The sequence below is a fragment of the Rissa tridactyla genome, chromosome 7 (genome assembly GCF_028500815.1).
Source record: "Rissa tridactyla isolate bRisTri1 chromosome 7, bRisTri1.patW.cur.20221130, whole genome shotgun sequence".
Classification (NCBI taxonomy): Eukaryota; Metazoa; Chordata; class Aves; order Charadriiformes; family Laridae; genus Rissa; species Rissa tridactyla.
Window position 1 is genome coordinate 55875650 of NC_071472.1, and position 18205 is coordinate 55893854.

General features: G+C 43.6%; 1 protein-coding gene across 12 annotated transcripts in view; it reads right to left on the reverse strand.

The window, feature by feature from the left end:
* Positions 1–18205, reverse strand: part of COL26A1 (collagen type XXVI alpha 1 chain) — a 194873-nt gene that overhangs the window by 174751 nt on the left and 1917 nt on the right. For 7 of the 12 annotated variants that reach the window (XM_054209263.1, XM_054209268.1, XM_054209265.1 and 4 more), the window contains exon 1: positions 4876–5292. In XM_054209263.1, the coding sequence (XP_054065238.1) occupies positions 4876–5027 (152 nt within the window). In that variant the 5' untranslated portion in view covers positions 5028–5292. Of the gene's footprint in view, positions 1–4875; positions 5293–7053; positions 7121–7237; positions 7280–14115; positions 14188–18205 lie in introns of those variants that run through there. The other 5 variants (XM_054209272.1, XM_054209269.1, XM_054209274.1 and 2 more) reach the window with 5 other exon arrangements.

The following is an 18205-nucleotide window of genomic DNA, read 5'->3' on the forward strand; positions in this document are numbered from 1 at the left end:
GGCAATGAACACACTATTAGGCGATGGAGGGAATGACTCAGAAGGCAAGGTCCTGTCAGTAAATGGAAAAAGAACCACACTTCTCCAATATGTACAGTTTTATATTCCACACCCGCTTAAAAGCCACAAGTGGTTCAGAATTTGGGGCTGACATCAGGTTCAAATCATCTTTCTCTGGTAAAGAGGGAATTAAGAGACAACCATCAGGAGAACTCCAGATATGTTCTGAAAGCACTCTGACAGACTGCATAAATCAGGATGTCCATTTATAGATCACCTTTTAGTATCAAGAACAGGCTTCTATCACACCCTTACTTAAAAGTACTAAAACCTCACCTAAGAGGTTGGAGGTTGTTACATTACAGTGCAGTGGGCTGGGGAGGGGAAATTCCATCCTAGCAAACGGGTAGCTGTAGGACCAGGCACAATGCAGGCAGCTTATCTTGAAAAGAGCAGATCTACCTATAACAAGTCCACCCAGACATCTTGATCTTCAAAACCAGCCATTCAAGTAACCTATTAGGAGACTGCTAGCTTCAAGGAACAATTGACAACATATTTCAAGCATCACCTAAACATCTGAAAGCATCAACACTTCAGACTTTTCAGAGGGGGAGAGTAAGACAAGCTACAGTACAGGGAAGCTGATGTCAGTTTAAATATCTTTCCCACATCAAAGCTGCATATAGAGCATGTTTAATTGTTCCACTGAATCCATGGCAAAGTGATTTGCCCTCCGACACAGCGTGAACCATCGGTAGAGGCGCAACTGGAACCCAGGTCTCACTCTCTTGAGCTGTGCTCTGAGGCGCATATGTACATGTGGCAACAAGAAATGGATGAAGCCACCTGGCTTTCCATATTGAAGCCTCTGCCTCTAGCAATCAAAAGATGCACTTATAGATTTCAATTGACTGATATTACTTTCCGTTCCATATCCACCCTTGAGAAACATCACTGCTGTAGCAAGCACTAGTGTGGTGTATGAAGGCATGGACTCCGGCTGTGATGAGCACGAAATCATTTATTGCTTCTCAGGCCTTGGCTTTTATACTCAAGCTCTAAAACTTTCCATGCACCTGCTAGGCAAATAAACACGTATTTCAGATCACTGACCCAGTCCCCTTATTCAGTTCCCACCAAGATAAGCACGTGAAGCTGTTTTCTTGTTTCATGTTTATGTTGAACCAGTTCCTCTTTGTTCCATCCATATCGATATCTGCATTCCTGTTTTTGTGTGCTCTGCTCACTGTGTCCTTCACCGTACGCAGGCCTCTGCTCATAGATCTGCCACACACTAGAATTTACTATGCAACCAAACTGATTTGTAATTACCAATATAGTCTGGATAAGAACACCTACTTGGACAGTCCTGTTCATTCACAGAAAGATATTTTTAGGCTGAGCTGTAAGTGTTTTGAAGGTCTATCTATCACAGTTGGACTTTGCATCCATGCCAGCTGATTTTTGTGACGCCACTGTAAAGCTAGCCGTAAGAAAGAGTTACCATCCTACATTGCTCTCCAGTTCATGTTTGGGGGTTTTCTTTCAGCTACTTCCACCTCACATCCAAAGAGGTTTCCAGTCTAAAGACTGTATCTAGTCTCAGAAGTTTCTAACTCCCACACTTGAGTTCACAAGGACTTGATGCACGATTAATTTGAAACTACAGGAAAATAGGATGAGACGTTAAGCTGGGAGAACAACAATTCCAAAGACAAGTAACACAGATGCAGGCGTTCTTTGAGAACCAAGCTACTTCCAGCATGGGAAAAAGCTTCCCTTAACTCAGTTAGCAAGGCTTCTCATGTCCAAGTCAGGAGGACAACGGTTTCTGTTTGGCAGACAGTCCCTCCATTCTTATGCTTTGTGTAAGACCCACTTCCCCTTCTCATTGCCTTAATGCAGTAGCAAGTTAGAAATGCATGCGCTGAATGTGAATTTCAAACAAAATAGGGAGGCCGCTACAATCTATACACTGCCAACAAACACCACTGCTTGGGTTTCAGTCATTATTATTTGCACGTCTGTTACAGAAGTTCAAAGTAATTCAAGCACATGGAAAGACAGACTGCAAGTGTCTTTGGTCCAATAACCAAGATCTGTCAACTGAAGCCAAACAGAAGCTAGAATTTTCAGTTTAAAGAAGGAAACAAAGCAAGCAACATTCCACCAGAACAAGTATTCCACAATTTCATTTTGGAAGATGTGAATAATTTTTTTTCTCTTTCAAATTTCCACCCACCACCAAGGTTTTTATACTGCCCAGGGCCTTAGTTGTTTTGGCAGGAAAAAATGGTCAGCAGTCCTCAGAGCCTCAGAAGCCCATCTCTGAGACAGCCTGCAACCTAGATACCAAGAACTATATCAGCTATTGAGTTTTGAATGGGTTTCTAGCTGGAAGACAAAAGATCCCAGCAACTTTTCCCCACACACACTTAGAGAAATACAACTTTTATGACAAGCTAATTTAAAAAAAAAAAAAAAAAAAAAGATAGCAGATTCCCAAACAGCTCTATCATGTCTTCACTTGCTGATCAAGGACAGAAAAAGACAACTGGAGGTTGTGTCTTCTATCAAGGAAGCATATCAGCTGTAGACCATCACATCAGTATGTGCTTCAACGTACCAGAACCTGGAGCTGCAGCAGTAATTTTCAAGGGTCTGGCCTGCTTATACTTGGCTGGTGGTACCCAGGAAAAGCAACAGAAGTCACTGGACAAAGCACCCACGGGTAAGGTTACAGAAGAGAAAGCGAGAATGGCCACATAGTGTCATTAATGGTAATCACCTACCCACCATCCTGCGTCCTCCACAGCCTCTTCAGGGCAGAGGCCAGAAGCCAGCAAGCTCTGCTGTGACGGAGCTGCTATCGCTTCACATAACTCAGGTGCTACTAAGATCCCCTGTTTAGATGGCAAAAGGGACACTGAACAATGTAAACAGCAGTTTACACCAATCTGTTTTAGTCGCCTGAGATCACATAGATCAATGTCAGACTTTAGAACAAAAAGCCTCATTCTTATCCAGGACCATATTAAATCCAGAAAAGCACAGCTATCCCAACCTGAAGCTGCACCCTGCAGGAGGCTCCCCCCAAAGGTCCAACATTGTGTCTGGTTAAAGTTTTCCCACACAGATTTTCCCATCAGAAAGTGAAGCTGTTAGACATTTGCCAACAACAGAACTCCACCACTCAAGGGGAAATTAAAGCATACAAAGATTGCTTCAACGTGTGATATTTGACTAAGCACTTGAGTTTTTATTTCTAAATATCCACCAGTGATTTTTCCCTCCCTTCAATTTCTTATTTCCCCCTCTGCTTTAAGCTAGAATGGGAGATTCTCACATGGCAAAGTTCCATTGGACAAAAAAAAAAAAAAAGAAAAAATATACCAGCTTTCCCAACATCATTGTTTAAAATCGGCTTTAGATGGTTTTATACAATACTTTATAGACTTGGAGAGGGACATGTTCCCCTGACAAGGCATCAGCTATCCAAACAACTGAGGCATGGGAAAATCATGCAAGAGTGTGAATTGGGGAAGGTCTTTGGTGAGCAGAGATACAGTCTGCACTCATGTAAGCGTGGTAGCTCTGAACAAAGATCTGCAGGCTAATAGATATGTAAGACAAATGACATGTGGTTCTCATTGCAGCTCAAGCTTTGGGAAGGGGGTACCTTGGAACAGATCCATCTGGGATAGGTTTATCCCATTACTCTCCTATAATTTTCTGCCATTTCAAACCCTTTGACAGTTACTGTAGTTTAACATCACACCCCCTACAGACTGAGGCCTGTTTGACAGGCCAGCAAACAAAACCACCCCCACTTGGAGATGAAATATGCACCATATGTGAGAACCGTGCAAGGCACAAGGCTAGCACCCACTCTTGTATTTGTGTGACACGCCGATGTAAATCTGCTGTGTAGATGCCTTATCTCAATTCCTAGCCTAAATAAGTGGTGCTAACCTAAGCCTCCTCCACAGCAGCATAACACATGCATACTAGGTATTAGCAAGGGGAGGAGGAAAAGAGGTAGAGACAGGATGGACGAGCCCTGAATATTAAATTCCCAAGTCCCCATTTAAGGGAATTTCAGGGGAAAAAAAAAAAGTGAAATTCAAGAACAACTGGAATCAGGTTAAGCCACTCTCTTGCTTTATACAGTGCAGCTTATTCATCTGAACAGCTGTTTCACCTCTAGAGAAATACCCAGTGAAAACAGAGGGGAGGGGGAGAAACCTAAATTGTTTGCTCTACTGAAGCAGCAAGATACAGTAAATCAAAACTGATTTACATTAAGTTAATAAGAAATTGGTTGGGGGGTGGGGGAAGAAGAGTGGGAGGTTTGGTTTTAAACAGCTATTTGAAAGCTGCAGCTCTTGAACAGACATCTGTAATTAAGGTCTTTCCTTTGTCGAGCTGAACAAGTTTTTCCTCGCAGCCGAGGGCTATAACAGTTCCCTCTGCCGGCATCACCCGTGTCCAGGTCCAGGAGGTTTTACGGCTCTGGCTGCGCAGGGACGCGCTGCCCCTCGGACCCGGCAAAGCCGCCTTCCCCTCCCCGACGGACTGGGGAGGCAAGAAGGGGAGTCTGGGGGGCTTCATTTGCAAAAGCTCAGCTCCTTGATTCCCTAGTTGCTCGCTGCTCCAGGTAAGGGGGCTGCTGCGGGCAGGTAGGGAGCCTCACCCACCCCCTTTCGGATGGGGGCAGCCCAGCCCGGCTCCCCGAGGGCCAGCAGCCCAGCAAGCCCCTCGCAGCCTCCGCGAGCACTACTGCCCGCGGTTTTGCCGTGCCCATCGCTCCCCCGGGGAGCCACCGGCGGGGCCCAGCCTCCTCGCTGGGGAGGCGGACCCAGTCTTACTCACCGGCGACTGGCGAAGCCGCTGCCCGGCGAGCCCGAGCTCTGTTCTGGGTAGTTGTGCTGCAGGGTTGATGCTGGGAATTGATAGAGGAAGCCAGTCCCTAGTGCACATCCATGCAGGCAGCAGCACCAGGACAAGAAAAGAGCGAACTGCATTTTTGCAAGAAGAGGGTTTTCCTCCCGCCTCCCCCGTTTCCTCTCACACGGCACGGCAGGCGCGGGGCCCCACCGTGCCTCCCCCGGCCGGGGTCACAACGGGATCCCACGGCTCGGAGGTGTCCCCGGGACCGGGGAACACGGGGCAGGGGTGCCCGGGACACAGGCACCGCTGCTCCGGCTCACAAAGGGAAGCCCCGTCCCTCGGCAAGCCGAGCCCCGGCGGCGGCTGCTGCCCGCGCAGGGGGTCCGGGGCCAGCGCGGCTCTTTGCGCCCAGGGCGCACACTCAGCCCCCGGATGCCTTTTCAAATTTGGCGAGGTTGGTCCGACTCCGTCAAAGGGGGCGTGGGGTTTCGGCGTTAACCCTTGCCAGGCCTCGCAGCAGACCCCGCTGCGAATGGGCTCCCCGTCGATGAAGGCGGCCGGGCACCCCGGGGCCCTGGGCCGGGCCGGGGGAGGCGAGACGCGGCCTTGCATGGGCACGAAACCCAGCGAGGCAGCACGCTGACACCCGCGCAGAGCTGGCAACGTCACCACGGGAAGCCCCTGCTCATCAGCAGCTTGGGGTCCAGCTACCCCATCAGCAGGCAGTTCTGGCAGCATGCCTGGGGTGCCTGCACCCCAATCCCAAACCCAAAACATCACTGACACAGATCGCCAGGCCCTGCGTCTACCTGATCAACTGAGAGACAGTTCCAAGGGAACCCACTGCACTTCAGCAGTGAACCCCAAACACCCAAAATGCCATGTCTGCACTGTAGAAGTTACACAGATAAAGTAGGAGGTAAATAATTTTTAAGATGCTTCATTCACAAGGTAACCAGTGAAAAAAAAGCAATCCCTGCTTCAGAATGTGCATCCTGCTCATTTTGGCATCACACATAAGCACTCAGGATGGCCCTGAGCTTGAAGAATTGCACAGTCAAGCCCAGCCACAGACAGGAGGAATGTTTTTGCAGTCCTGGAAGGAGGCGGGTGTTTTGCAAAGACAGTACCCTGAGAAGGAAGCCAGCAGCAAGGCTCCCTCTCTCTACAGCAGCTGAATTTGAGTTTAAAGCCCTTGTATATCACCCATTTGGTGACAGTGTCACAGACCCTGTTTGCTGGCCTTTCAGTGTCCCCTTCCCAGCTCTGGAGGAACCTGGGCTGTTGCAGCTTACTGACTCAGCAAGCAACTCAACCAAACATCACAAGGCGGGATTTAATTTTTAAGATAAGATGACACAACTGTGTCACCCTGCTTTTACCCTCAGATCCTGCAAGCTCACAGTACCCTCCCTGCACCTTTGCTGTTTGTGCGGCCATCCAAAGACAGCCCTGATTTATCACCAAAAGCAAATCTTGCTGGGGTATCCTTGGAGCCTGGGGCTTCCCGGGGGGGCTCTGGAAAGGCGGAGACCTGTTCCCCCCCAGGGGCAACACAATGCCTGCGAGATTCTGCAGCTGGAAAACGATTCCTACATGATACCAGAAAAATGGCTGAGTTCATCCCCCACCCCCTGGTGAGAACTTACCCTCCCCCACGGTGCCCACCTCCAGAGCCTGCACACAGAGATAAATAGCCCCTGGCTGGAGCCTGTAACCAGACAAGTTTAGACTGCAAATGAGGCACCAGGTTTTTAAACAGCCACTGTCATTAATCACTGGAGCAAATCACACAAGGAGGCAGGGGTGCAGGCTGCACCACAGCTCAGCCTCCCTGGGGTTGCCCCACGGCTGCCCTCAGGGTGTCCCGGACCCACGGCTGGAGCAGGCAATGGATCAGCACTCTCTGGGCTCAAAGAGAGCTCAAAAGGTCTGGTCCAACAGCACTGAGCTGCCAAACCCACTCAGAAACAGCTGCTATTTATTTACAAAAAGGCCTCAGTGCCTGGAACTGAGACAGAACAGGGCCCTCTGTCCCCAGCCTTAGCTCAGGTCAGCCTGAGCACCCTTCCCTTCAGTGTCCCCTCACCCTCAGCAAGGAGAATTTCTTCCAATCCCATCTCCCAGCCCCAAAAATACACACAGCTCCCAACAACTCACCCTAAGATGTTCAGCCACTCAGCCATTTTGCTCAAAGTCAGTCCTCAGGAAACCTCCTCTGCTCGGCCTGACAGGGTAACAAAAAAAAAAAGAGGCTTACTCTCCAGTCTCCCCTCTCAGTAGGGCTACAAACTGCCTCAAATGCATCTATCTCCTGGGAAAGTAGTCAGAAGCTGCAGCATACCCAAAACACTGGACAGGTCTCTGAAACTCCCCTGGCCTTTAATCTGAGTGATCATCCTCAGCTGTGTGTGCACAGCTAAACGGGGTGCAGCTGGACGCCCCGCCCCTGCCAATTTTATGCCAGCTCTAGGCTGTGTGCTGAGGGCCTGGTTCAGCCTGTTATCCCAAACGTACTAAATTCTCTCTCCTGACAAGCTGGGATAGATAATTTATCAGTATTTAACAACACTAAACAGCACCAGTAGCTTTCTGACCTATTCTCCTGGCTTAGGTTAGCCCCTTCAGAAGCTCTTTGCAGTCTTCAAGTCTTAACTGTCTAAGAGCATTTTATTTTTGGTTGCATGCAAAATTTGCTGCTTCAGCCTTAACTGACTTTGCAAGACCCTAGGAGACATTAAACACAGGTGATTAGACAAGACAAGATTCTGGCAAATTATTAGAGACATCTGTAGGAAGCTAATATTCTTCCTATATCATGAACTGAGAGACTGGAGACCAGAGGTCAAATGGCTTTGCTCAAGACTGCAAAGAGCTAAAGGCAGAGCCAGAAATAGAGCTCAGATCTCCAGGCTCCCATTACTTCTGCCCTGTCCCTAATGCACTCTTGCTTCTACTATGTATGGCTGATTTAAAATGAAAATGAAGAATTAACTTCCAAGCTGTTTTTGGAAAGAGAGAAGAAAGGGTGATATTGTCTACTGTAAGGGGAGAATTAAAGATGACATTTCATTTTAGTCCTTTGGATATGCGTAATATAATCAAACACAATAGCAGTAATAAATGAATATTTTTTCTCCCTACGGTGCTTACGAGTGCAACATATTCTAACAATTTCTCAAAACTATGTTGATAAATTGGAAACACAGTGATGGAGGTAACAAAGACGGCCAACAAAAACATAATTCATTCAATTTATCAGAGGGACTAGCTTTGAGAAGAGAACCCTTGAAATCTGAACAGTCCTATTCTGCTGAACCAGACATACTATATTTCAAACTATAAAGCTACACTTTTTATGCCTGTGCATAAGCATGTTAATTAAAGATTTGCCCAGGCAATCAGGACTAAATAAATTACTTGGATGTATTTCACCAACTCAGTTCAAGGTGGAAGAGGCAGGGTGCATACTGGAAAGCCACAATGCATGGAAGCACAGGGGGAATCCATCCCTTGGATTTTGTGAGTGTACTTCTCATGTGGATACTAAGTAGAGACCAAAGGAAAAGCAGCTTTGTTCTAGTTGATATAACCTTGTGGAGCTTTAGAATTATGAAGTGTCCTTTTGAAGTCAGAAATAAGTAATTGATAAGACCATCTAAAACAAAATTTATTTGGATAAATCCCTTCTATCTTCCTAAAATGTCTAGGTTATTTCATTGAGATATAACAAAGCACTCAAGGAACCCTGGAAAATTAGAAGAGATGGGTAAGAGCTTAGTAACAGTAAGAGTTCAAGATCTCTATTATAAACTAAATTATAATATTACTAAGGTTATTGTAACACATCTATTACTAGGGAGTCAAACCAAACCTGAGCCAAACTGAAAATATTAGGGGACTGTGGTCGTTTTTCTTTTAAGCCAGGATTTATTCCAATTTGACCTGGAATAAATCAATCACAGCTCAACTCAAAAGGGAATAGAACTGAGAAAACATCACACTTACATAAGCAGTTTAGCATACGGTAAACATGATAGACAGTGATATTGTAGGAAGCAGAAGAAATGATCCAGAAGTCATGACTTTGGCAAAATTCAATGACCTTAGATGAGAACTTTTGTTTGAGTGAAGCACTTGTGTGGGTATTATAAAGTAATATGCTGGATAAAATAACTCGGATTGAAACATAATTCAGCAGATGGAAAATGTGATGACTCAAGAGATCAGCGAGACAATGGCTACGTCTGGTGGAATTATACATACTCTGAGCATTACTGTGTCCTGGGAAGAATAATGTATGTTGCCTTTGATGTCAGGCAAAAATTCTCTCAACTGGACATGCTCTGAAGCATAGATCTGCACAAGCCCAGAGAGTTTGTGAACACACCTTGATCCATCAGACTCACCAAGAATGCAATAAAGCGGGGATTCACACAGGTGTGATAAAGCCAAGGCACAAATAGTACCAGGTCTATTGCACTCAAACATGCTGGAATAGAAACACATTGAGAAGTAGCCAGGAAGAACTGCAAGAGTTATCTAATTCCTCTTCCTTCTCCATGCTAGAAGGCAGGATCTATATACATACATGATTGTTGGCACAAATTTTTCTGCTTTCTTCTGAAAGACCTCAAGACACAAACTCCCCATGCTCCTCTGAAAACATATTCCAATGCTTTGCTCTGTGTACTGGTAGTTTTTCTTAACATCCAATCTCAGTCTGTTTTGTTGCAATTTAAGCTCTTAAAGTCTTACTTTCTCCATTATGGATGTAGAAAACTATTCCTCCTGTCTTTGAACAGCCTTTTAACTCCTCAAAGTACTTTTAAAAATGGTATAAAACGTCTACTTGCCTTCTAGAACCCAAACAATCCCACCTTCATCAGACTTTTCCTGTAGGTCATATGTTACATACTTCTGATCCTTTTTGGTGTTCTCCTCTGGACTTCTCAGCTGGTCTGCATCTACCTCATAGTATGGTACCCATAACCTATACTTCTGTGCAATACCTCTGCCCAGATGAGGATTTGCCTTTTTGACATCTGTACATCATTGTTAATCCATGCTTAGTTTGGGATTCTCTACCTTTTCTGCAGAACTGCTAGCCTGACTTTCCCCCATCCTGTATTTGCTTGCTAAAACGATTCCTGCCAAAGCACAGTGCCCTGCAGTTGTCCTTAATGAGTTTCATCTTATTTTATTCAGATCATATCACCAATTTGTCAAGATCACTTGAAATTTTAATCCTGCCTTCCAGTGTTCTTGCATTCGGTTCCAGCTTTGCCTCATCTACAGATTTAATAAGCATGCTCCCTCTTCCATCACTGAGGTCACTAAAGAAAACATTGGGAGGTCTGTCTCCATGCCTGTATCCTCAAACTATGTTCCTATTCATTAACTGTTCATTAAACATTATTCAGTCACTGAGGGCTGCCTGTTTGCTTGATGTTGTACAGGACATAAACACTGAACTTATAAACTCTCCAAACCACAAATGGTCTTGAACTTCTACAACAAAACAAAGTACTTTATAACATGCAGTGTAAAGAGCTACCAAATACCAGGCTGCAATTTTCAATGGAGTCGCTCACTATAGGATACTCAGATTTAGTGGTATCTGAATGCTTAGCTGATTAGTCCAGTCATGGACTCTCTCTGAATCTCAGAGAAGTAAGGATTTCCATGACCAAAGAATGTCTCAGTTTTGGACTCCGACCCTGAAATCCTCCTACTTCTCTCAATTTCCCCATGGACACAGGTTGCCTGACTTGAGCTGAGTTCCCTTTATGTATTGCGTAAGCCACATAAAAGGAAGTGGGTTCACCCCCTTCTTGAAAAAATACACAAGTAAAGGCATACGGAACAGATAAGAAAGGATTTACGGAAATAAGCACCCTCTTTCCAGCTCCTGCACACTCCAGAGTTTGTACCACCCACCCTGTGGAGCCAAGGAACAGAATTGTGGTGGATGCAAGCGGGGAGACTGGAGTCCCCTTTCCTCCACACAGCAAATTTGTATGTTCCATCCATATTTTCCAGCTTTCATTGATTTTTTTCAAATCTCCTAGGAACTTTCCCTGTGGGCCATGACAATGAGGCCTAACCACAATAGTCTGCTTTTCTTAGCTGGCTTTCACAGGCCCCCTAGAAGTTGGCTATAGTCCGTCAAAAGTTTGTGGGCTGCACGCTGAAAATCGCTGCACTGTAGCCATTGTACAGGGACCACCACCTCCGCAGCATGATTCTGCCCAGCTAAGATCTGAAAATGCCTCCAGTATTTTCACCTTAGGTGTCTGCAGTTAAGGTGGATTAATAGCAGTCATATGCTTTCTTCCTCTTCTCTCCTCTACCTTGTTCCACAAACTCCTTATCTGCCAGCCATCTGTCTTCACATGGCAAACTTCTTGCCAGTCAGTGCCTTTCTGCACCATCTTTGCCTGTGTTGGACCTTACCACAGAGGCTGCAGGACCTTCTGTCTCCTCCTTGCTGCAGGTGTTTTCCAGAGCCTGCTCCAGCATGGCTTTTCCTATCTCTGTGTTTTGCTGGTAGTCAGCCAGTATCCAACTGTCATACCCATATTTTCCTCACAGTTCTATCTTCACCTGACTCTGCTGTAAAGCACCATGCATCTAGATTCATGGGACCCCACTGATAACTAACATTACATATTTCTTGAAGCATTCACATGAGCCTCTCCCTTCTCTGTCATCATTCTTTTCCCAAGATCCTATTTTTCAAATTAAGTCTCCTTGTTTTCATAGACTTTGTCTGTTTCAATGTGATTAATCCCCTTCATTATTTTAAAATCATTGACTGAATCACAGCAAGATCTCTTTTTAAACAAGATAATACCAAAGCTCTTCAGTCTTGCTTTATAACTCAGAGCTGAAAGGCATGGTATTATTCTCATTTTCCCTGCTTTATCCCCTTAATCATATCCTTCTTAGGTAGAGTGAGCAGTACTGAAAAGAGCACTCTGAACAAGAACTCACCAGTGTTTCATGTAATAACAATAACACCTTTTTGATATATACTCTGTTCTTACTGTAATGCAACCCAACATCCTGTTCAGTTGTTGGGGTCTTTTTTCTACAGCTGTGTGCTAGCTGAGAGCTCTGGGGATTATTTAAAGAGAATATTCTCCAGATTTATCAATTTACCTTTATGAATATTTTGCTCTCTTCATTCTAAGGGGAGCAATCACATAAGTAAACCCCAACACTGTTCAGTGGCACTGTCTTGCTCTTTAGCTGGCTCTCTGCCATATCTCCTCTCTTGAATCTTACAGATTCCTCCATGGAACCAATAAAAAGGCAACTAAGGTGCTAAATATGAAGGAATCGTTGTAGGCATTAAAGGCTAAAGTCACTCACTGCAAGGCAACTGGATCCAAGTATTTCTTGGCTATGCACATGTACACTAATGCTAGCTTAGGTGTTCACAGTATGCTCTATTGTCACCAATGGATACCACACCTAATGGGCTTGGTATCCAAAATCCACCCCTCTTCCAGGGCCTCTGGGTGGTTTTGTCAAACAAGCTTAGTCTGAGTACCTTCTTGAACTGGTTGCATGCAGATTTCCTTCCCTTCCTCACTTCCATTTCTAAATGACCTAAACTGGAACTACTAAATTGTTCTTTGCAAATATCCAGCTCCTCACATAGAGCACAGATCTCTCTCTCCCACAAGAAATGCTCCTCTTCTCTCTGTGTTTTCTCTTCTGCCTAAGGGAGCTCAATCTCTCTACAGATGCAAAACCAATCCCCAAATAATCCTCTGGGATTACACTGGCTCACAACCCCTCGTGCCACTGGGTCTCAGTCAGGAAGGATACATGGACTGTCAGTCTACACCCAGAAAGAATCTGGTTGAACTCCCTGACCTACCAAAGCCATCAGGCAATCTCTCAGCGCCTCCCTTTATAACACAGGGTTTACTGCTTTGTTATATATCATGGCTATTGTAAGGATAACAGAAATGGAATAAAAATGATATGGTATAAATAGTAAAAATAATGAAAGAAGAGAAGAAAAAAATAAAAGCAAGATGAGACATAATCTAAAGGGAGAGATAAATTGTTCTTTTTTTGGCAGAAAGGAAATTATAAAGTCTGCAAGATACTATGAAATGTTTAAACTGATTGTTGCCCAAAAAAAGAAATAAAAGCTTTTGACCAGACTGAGGAGATTTTTGGTATGTGGTGGAATAGTAGGACAAGGCTATCAGCCTTGCTGTGTGCCTGGAAAGAAGTGGCTCACAGCAAAACATTTTTTGGCTCAATTCACATCTTGAGTATTTAACTCTAAGATTGTTGTGAAAAACCCAGTGCAGTGCCCCAGCTGTAGGGTGATGCGCTATTTTGCATTGAAAACAGGTGTTCAACTGGCTGACTTTCTAGCGGAGCACAGTAGATTTGTCCCAGATTTTCTGTACATGATCTCTAGGTAATACTTGCCTTTTTTTCAAATGTTTCAAGAAAATTAGATAATTATTTTCCATGTTCTGAGCCTTCCCTGAACTGACTGACAATAGATTTACAGAGCTGAGCTGTAGGTTGGGCAGAGAGGGAGCCTGGCCAGCTGACAGAGGAGGCGAGCGGACTTTGGAAAAAGCAGTGCTGCAATTCTGGAGCATCTCTGAGAACAACCACAGCTTGTAACATATGCCCTGGCACACTGCAGTTATGACTAGTGACCTACTGAGGTGCAGTCTCTGGCTGGGGAAGAGGAAAGCAAACAGTCTTGATAACCCAACCATTCATTTCCTTAGTTTTGAAGCTGCGATAGGTAAAGAACTACATTAACTGAAACTCTCCACTGTGTTTATTCATTTTAAATGACTTTGAGATACAGTTTCTTTGAAAGACCCTGTATAATCAATCTCCATTGTTCTGTATATATTTGCAGAAGATAACAGCTTCATTAAAATATGGTGTGCTATTAACAGCAGTAAATATATAGCCCTAAAACTTAAAATGTAATGCAATTAAATAAGAAATATGAACCTAAGGAGGTTAAGTGCAATCAACCACTGACATTTACATTTGATTTGAATTAAAAAACACACACACAGGGAAATAAAGGACCTCCGTACATACTTGGATAACAGGAAATCCCCTGGATGTAAAAATAGGGAATTTAAGAATGGAGAATATGAAGGTCTAGTTCAAATTAAAGATTTTATGACTGAGGACTCCATTAAATCTTTGAACACTTACAGTAAAGAGTTTGGAATGCTTCCAGTCCAATTCTTTATGTTCTCACAAGTGACAGATTATACTTCTGAACTTCTATGGCAAAAAGAAAGAAAGAGCAATTGTATTAATCCATCTAAATCTGGAGCTTGCTAATTAAGATGAAAACTATAACAATCTGTGCTTAGGTGAAGCATAGTATTTTTATAACTCAGTTCAAGACAGCATCACTAGCCAAGCCAAAAGTAGAAGATTTAAGTGTTCAAATTATTGAAGAACAATAAAATAACGAAGCACTTAATACTACCTGATCAACAATCTGTACTAATTATAGTACTCAGTCTACTTTGCTTTTTATACTTCCAAGACATTCCTCATGGTGTTTAAAATGCATAGTTCAACACGCTGCTTCTAACTCTACCCCTACCTGCAGAAATGCAAGGATATTCAATTGCAGCAAGTTGGCAGTGGCAAGCCACAATTCAGTCAAAATGCCAGTCTCACACATACATGTATTTGTAGCCATAAGATATTCAGGAGGACCTTTCAAATGAGGAGTCTGCAAGTGAGTGAAGCATTGGAAACTAATGTACTACTTTTCCCAGTATCAAGGGAATCGAGGCGAAATTATCAAGGCTACAGATTTTTAAGTTGAGGACATAGAGTTAAGCATTCATTACAGTATCCAGGTACCTAAGCAAAGGAGGTGGGATTTGAGATCTCGTTCCAGACTCGTCAAAACATACTAATTACTGGTATAAATCTGTTGTCTCTAATGTCATACTGCCAAGAGGTAATTAAGCCTTAAATTAAAATGAATGTGGGACATCTGAAAAGACAGCTGATTTGGCCCAGGATGTTAGCAGAAACATCATGCCTGGAAGGACCGCAGGGTTAAGGAACTCCCGTGTTTGGCCATAAACTCCAAAGTAATACATAAGTCAAATCAGAGGATGAAAATGAGAGAAAACAAAATATTCCTGTTAGTAGGATCTCCTTTCCTATAGGACCACATGGCAGTCCCTCTAAAGACAATACACGCTTTTTTGCTTGCTTTCTATGAAGTCATTGAGAGTCTGGCCTTGAGCGAATAAAGAGATCAGACAATGTTAATAAATGCAGGCTCTTTCCAGCCCAACAGGGGCGGCAGACACCACAGCTGTCAGTAAGAAACAAAACTTACTTTGAAATTTTATATTCAAAACAAAAAGCATACGGGTCTAATAGAAAAGCTTCCATGAGCGCTTGTGAATCACAAAAACCAATTATCCCTTGATTGTCTTGTTTCAGTACCTTCTAGTCTACCACCTATGAAACCGTTTTTACCAAACATAATGAAAGGTTTTAGCTCAGCCCAACAAGATTGCCATGCTCTCTTCTAAGAGTAAAGAGTTCCCAACACATCCCAGCAAAATATTTCTCATTTCTCACCATCAGACTGTATTTCTTTTTGACTGCTCTCACAAACAGGTATTGAGAACACCAAATTTAAGAGGTCTGACTAATGGTATGGCTATATTAATTCAGTGTACATCTCTATGGTAGCCGAAAGAAATGGTTCCATCCTTGTCCCACTTGGCAACATCCCCACTGGTCCTCATTGCCTTCTTTGTGTTAGCACCAGGTTTTTATGTAGTTAGGCAGTGAACAGGTTCAGGGAGCTCTAAACTGGTAATTTGAAGAAAGCTAGATGGAGAGCTGGGGACATGGATGGAGGCAATACTGCTTCTTTGAGTGGGTGGTGATACAAGTTTATGTCATATGTAAAAGAGCATGCATCCACAGCATAAATTAAGAGTCCAGGCTCTGTCAACGGGCAGTGAAGACTCTCCTAAATACATGCTTCCAACAAGTAATTCAGAATACCTAAACCAGAAGCCTAAAAGACAGCATGAATATGACGAGACTATAATGTCTCAGTACTGTAATTCCCACAAAGAGTTGAGGGTCTATTTACAAATGCAGATGATCTGAGTTTTAGCAGAAATACTTTTGCTTAATGTTTTTTTCCATGGAAAAATTGAAACTTTCCCCCTGTGAGGGGAAAAGAAGACCCTCTGAAGGGCTCTCCTGCTAACACAATAAACATCTGTGGGTTCTTTCCTCTCAAATGCTGTTTTTCTAGGGGGTCCCTCTCTGATGAATTAGCAGTCCCAATAGATCGTGTCAAACAATCCTGCATACCACATCTTAAGAAATGGTACGTCTTGGAACAGATCAGTTTGGTCTGCCTTAACGCAGGCAAGTTAACACCACATTATCAAATGCACTGAGGTCACCAACCTCAATCAGATGATCTGCTTGATCCTTTTCAGACAAAAAAAAAAAAGAAAAGAAAAAGAAAAAAGCTTGGATTCCTTACAGAAATCTGAGTGCTCCAAGCTGGAAGCAGTAGGCTCGGCCACTCACAGCCCACCCACCTACAGATCAAGATGGACTGGAACAATCTCCTCCAAGAGCCAGAAAAGCAAAGGGGGTTGGGAGGTGGGAGGAAGAGTGTCGTATTTCATCTACCACTTTTAATAGAAAACAGAACATGGTGGGGGGTTGAAAGGAAAATGGCAAATCCCTGGAGATCCTAACTGTTGGCCTTGCAAGTCAAAACTGTCAATCACGCCATGTCCCCTCCAATTCGTACTTCTTGAAGGGAAGGAAAGCAAGCAGGCAATGGACTGGCATGTTTAGCCACTAGGTGTTACTGTTGCTCCACAGAATGTGATCAGAGCAACCACTTTAGAATAATCAGAACAACCTCTATCAGAGACATCATCTGCAGTTGTACCTTAAGATTTAAACCATAGAAACTAAATTCTACTTCTGGATTCATGTATTGTGACTGAAAAATTAGAGCACTTTGGTGTGTTTTCTTGTGGGGGGTTGGGGAGGTAGACTGCTGCTTCTTGTGTTTTCTTTATACACCACTGCATAAATGGGGCAAGTCAAATTCACCCCTTCGGAACTTCCACTGACTTTGATGAAGGTATATAGGGAGAATTGGGCCACTTAAGGTGTCACTGAGTTCATGGCCACTGGTCAAGAAAATACGTTGGTCTCCCTGCCTCCTCTGTGACTGGCCACAGCCTGCACAGACACTTAGAGGCATTTTAATTAACCCTAGATCTGTTGTCAACCATGTGGGTTCCTCAGGTAAGTAATTTAACCTTTCTCTGCGTTTGTGTCTCCACCTGTAAAATGGAAATAAAGATCCTCATCTCCTCTGGGAAGGACTTTGAGACCACAGATAAATCAGAGCTGTAGTCCTTGACAATCTGTTGGCATGAACCAAGCAGCAGGTTTTGCGTGAGCTTTTCTATTGACTCCAGAACAGGTTTTCTGAGAGAGGAAGACTGAACTGAGTGCTTACCCCTCCCCTTAGTAGCCACTTTTAAGTGAAACAAACTCATGATAAAAAGCAGTGCTCCACTGCACCCCTGTCAATGCACCTTAATGTCCTGGTTCTGTTTGATTCTTTTTCATAGCTCTACCAAAACTTTATCCAGAGGACAGACACGCTTCATCCAAATCTTCATCATTTAGTTAATCAAGTAGGCTTTGAACCTCAGAGACATATCCCTTCCCTGAGTTTCTTAAGCAACAAGCTTTGAGTTTACAACAATATTGATTTTCTCATTAATTTTTAATAAGAGGCTTCAGTGCACAAAAATAGGTGTTTCTTCCTTTCAATTCTTGTATTCTATGCCTTGGCCGCAAATGAACCAGTATAAATAAACAGAGGATGTAATGCAGGTCTCTGCCTGTGCCCACTAGAAAGCTGTTTCTACACACACACACAATAAATGTCATGCAACGCGCAACAAACAGGCAGAGCATTCATTCTCATGGTAAGTCTTGCCATGTGGTTGTACTTCTAACCGAGGCATTATTTTCACACACAACTTGATTTGAGTGCTCTAGGGTATGTTTTCCAAAGTTTGGAAACATTGTTACAGTACATTAAACAAAGTACCAGTACTGAGCCACAAAATCTTACTAAAGATTTTTTTGAGTTGTTTTCATAGGAAAATTTTTATATGCCATATTAAATGAAATATAATGCAAACTTAAAATACTGTTCTCTGAAAGACTGAATGATTTGCAAGTGCTAAAGTATTAT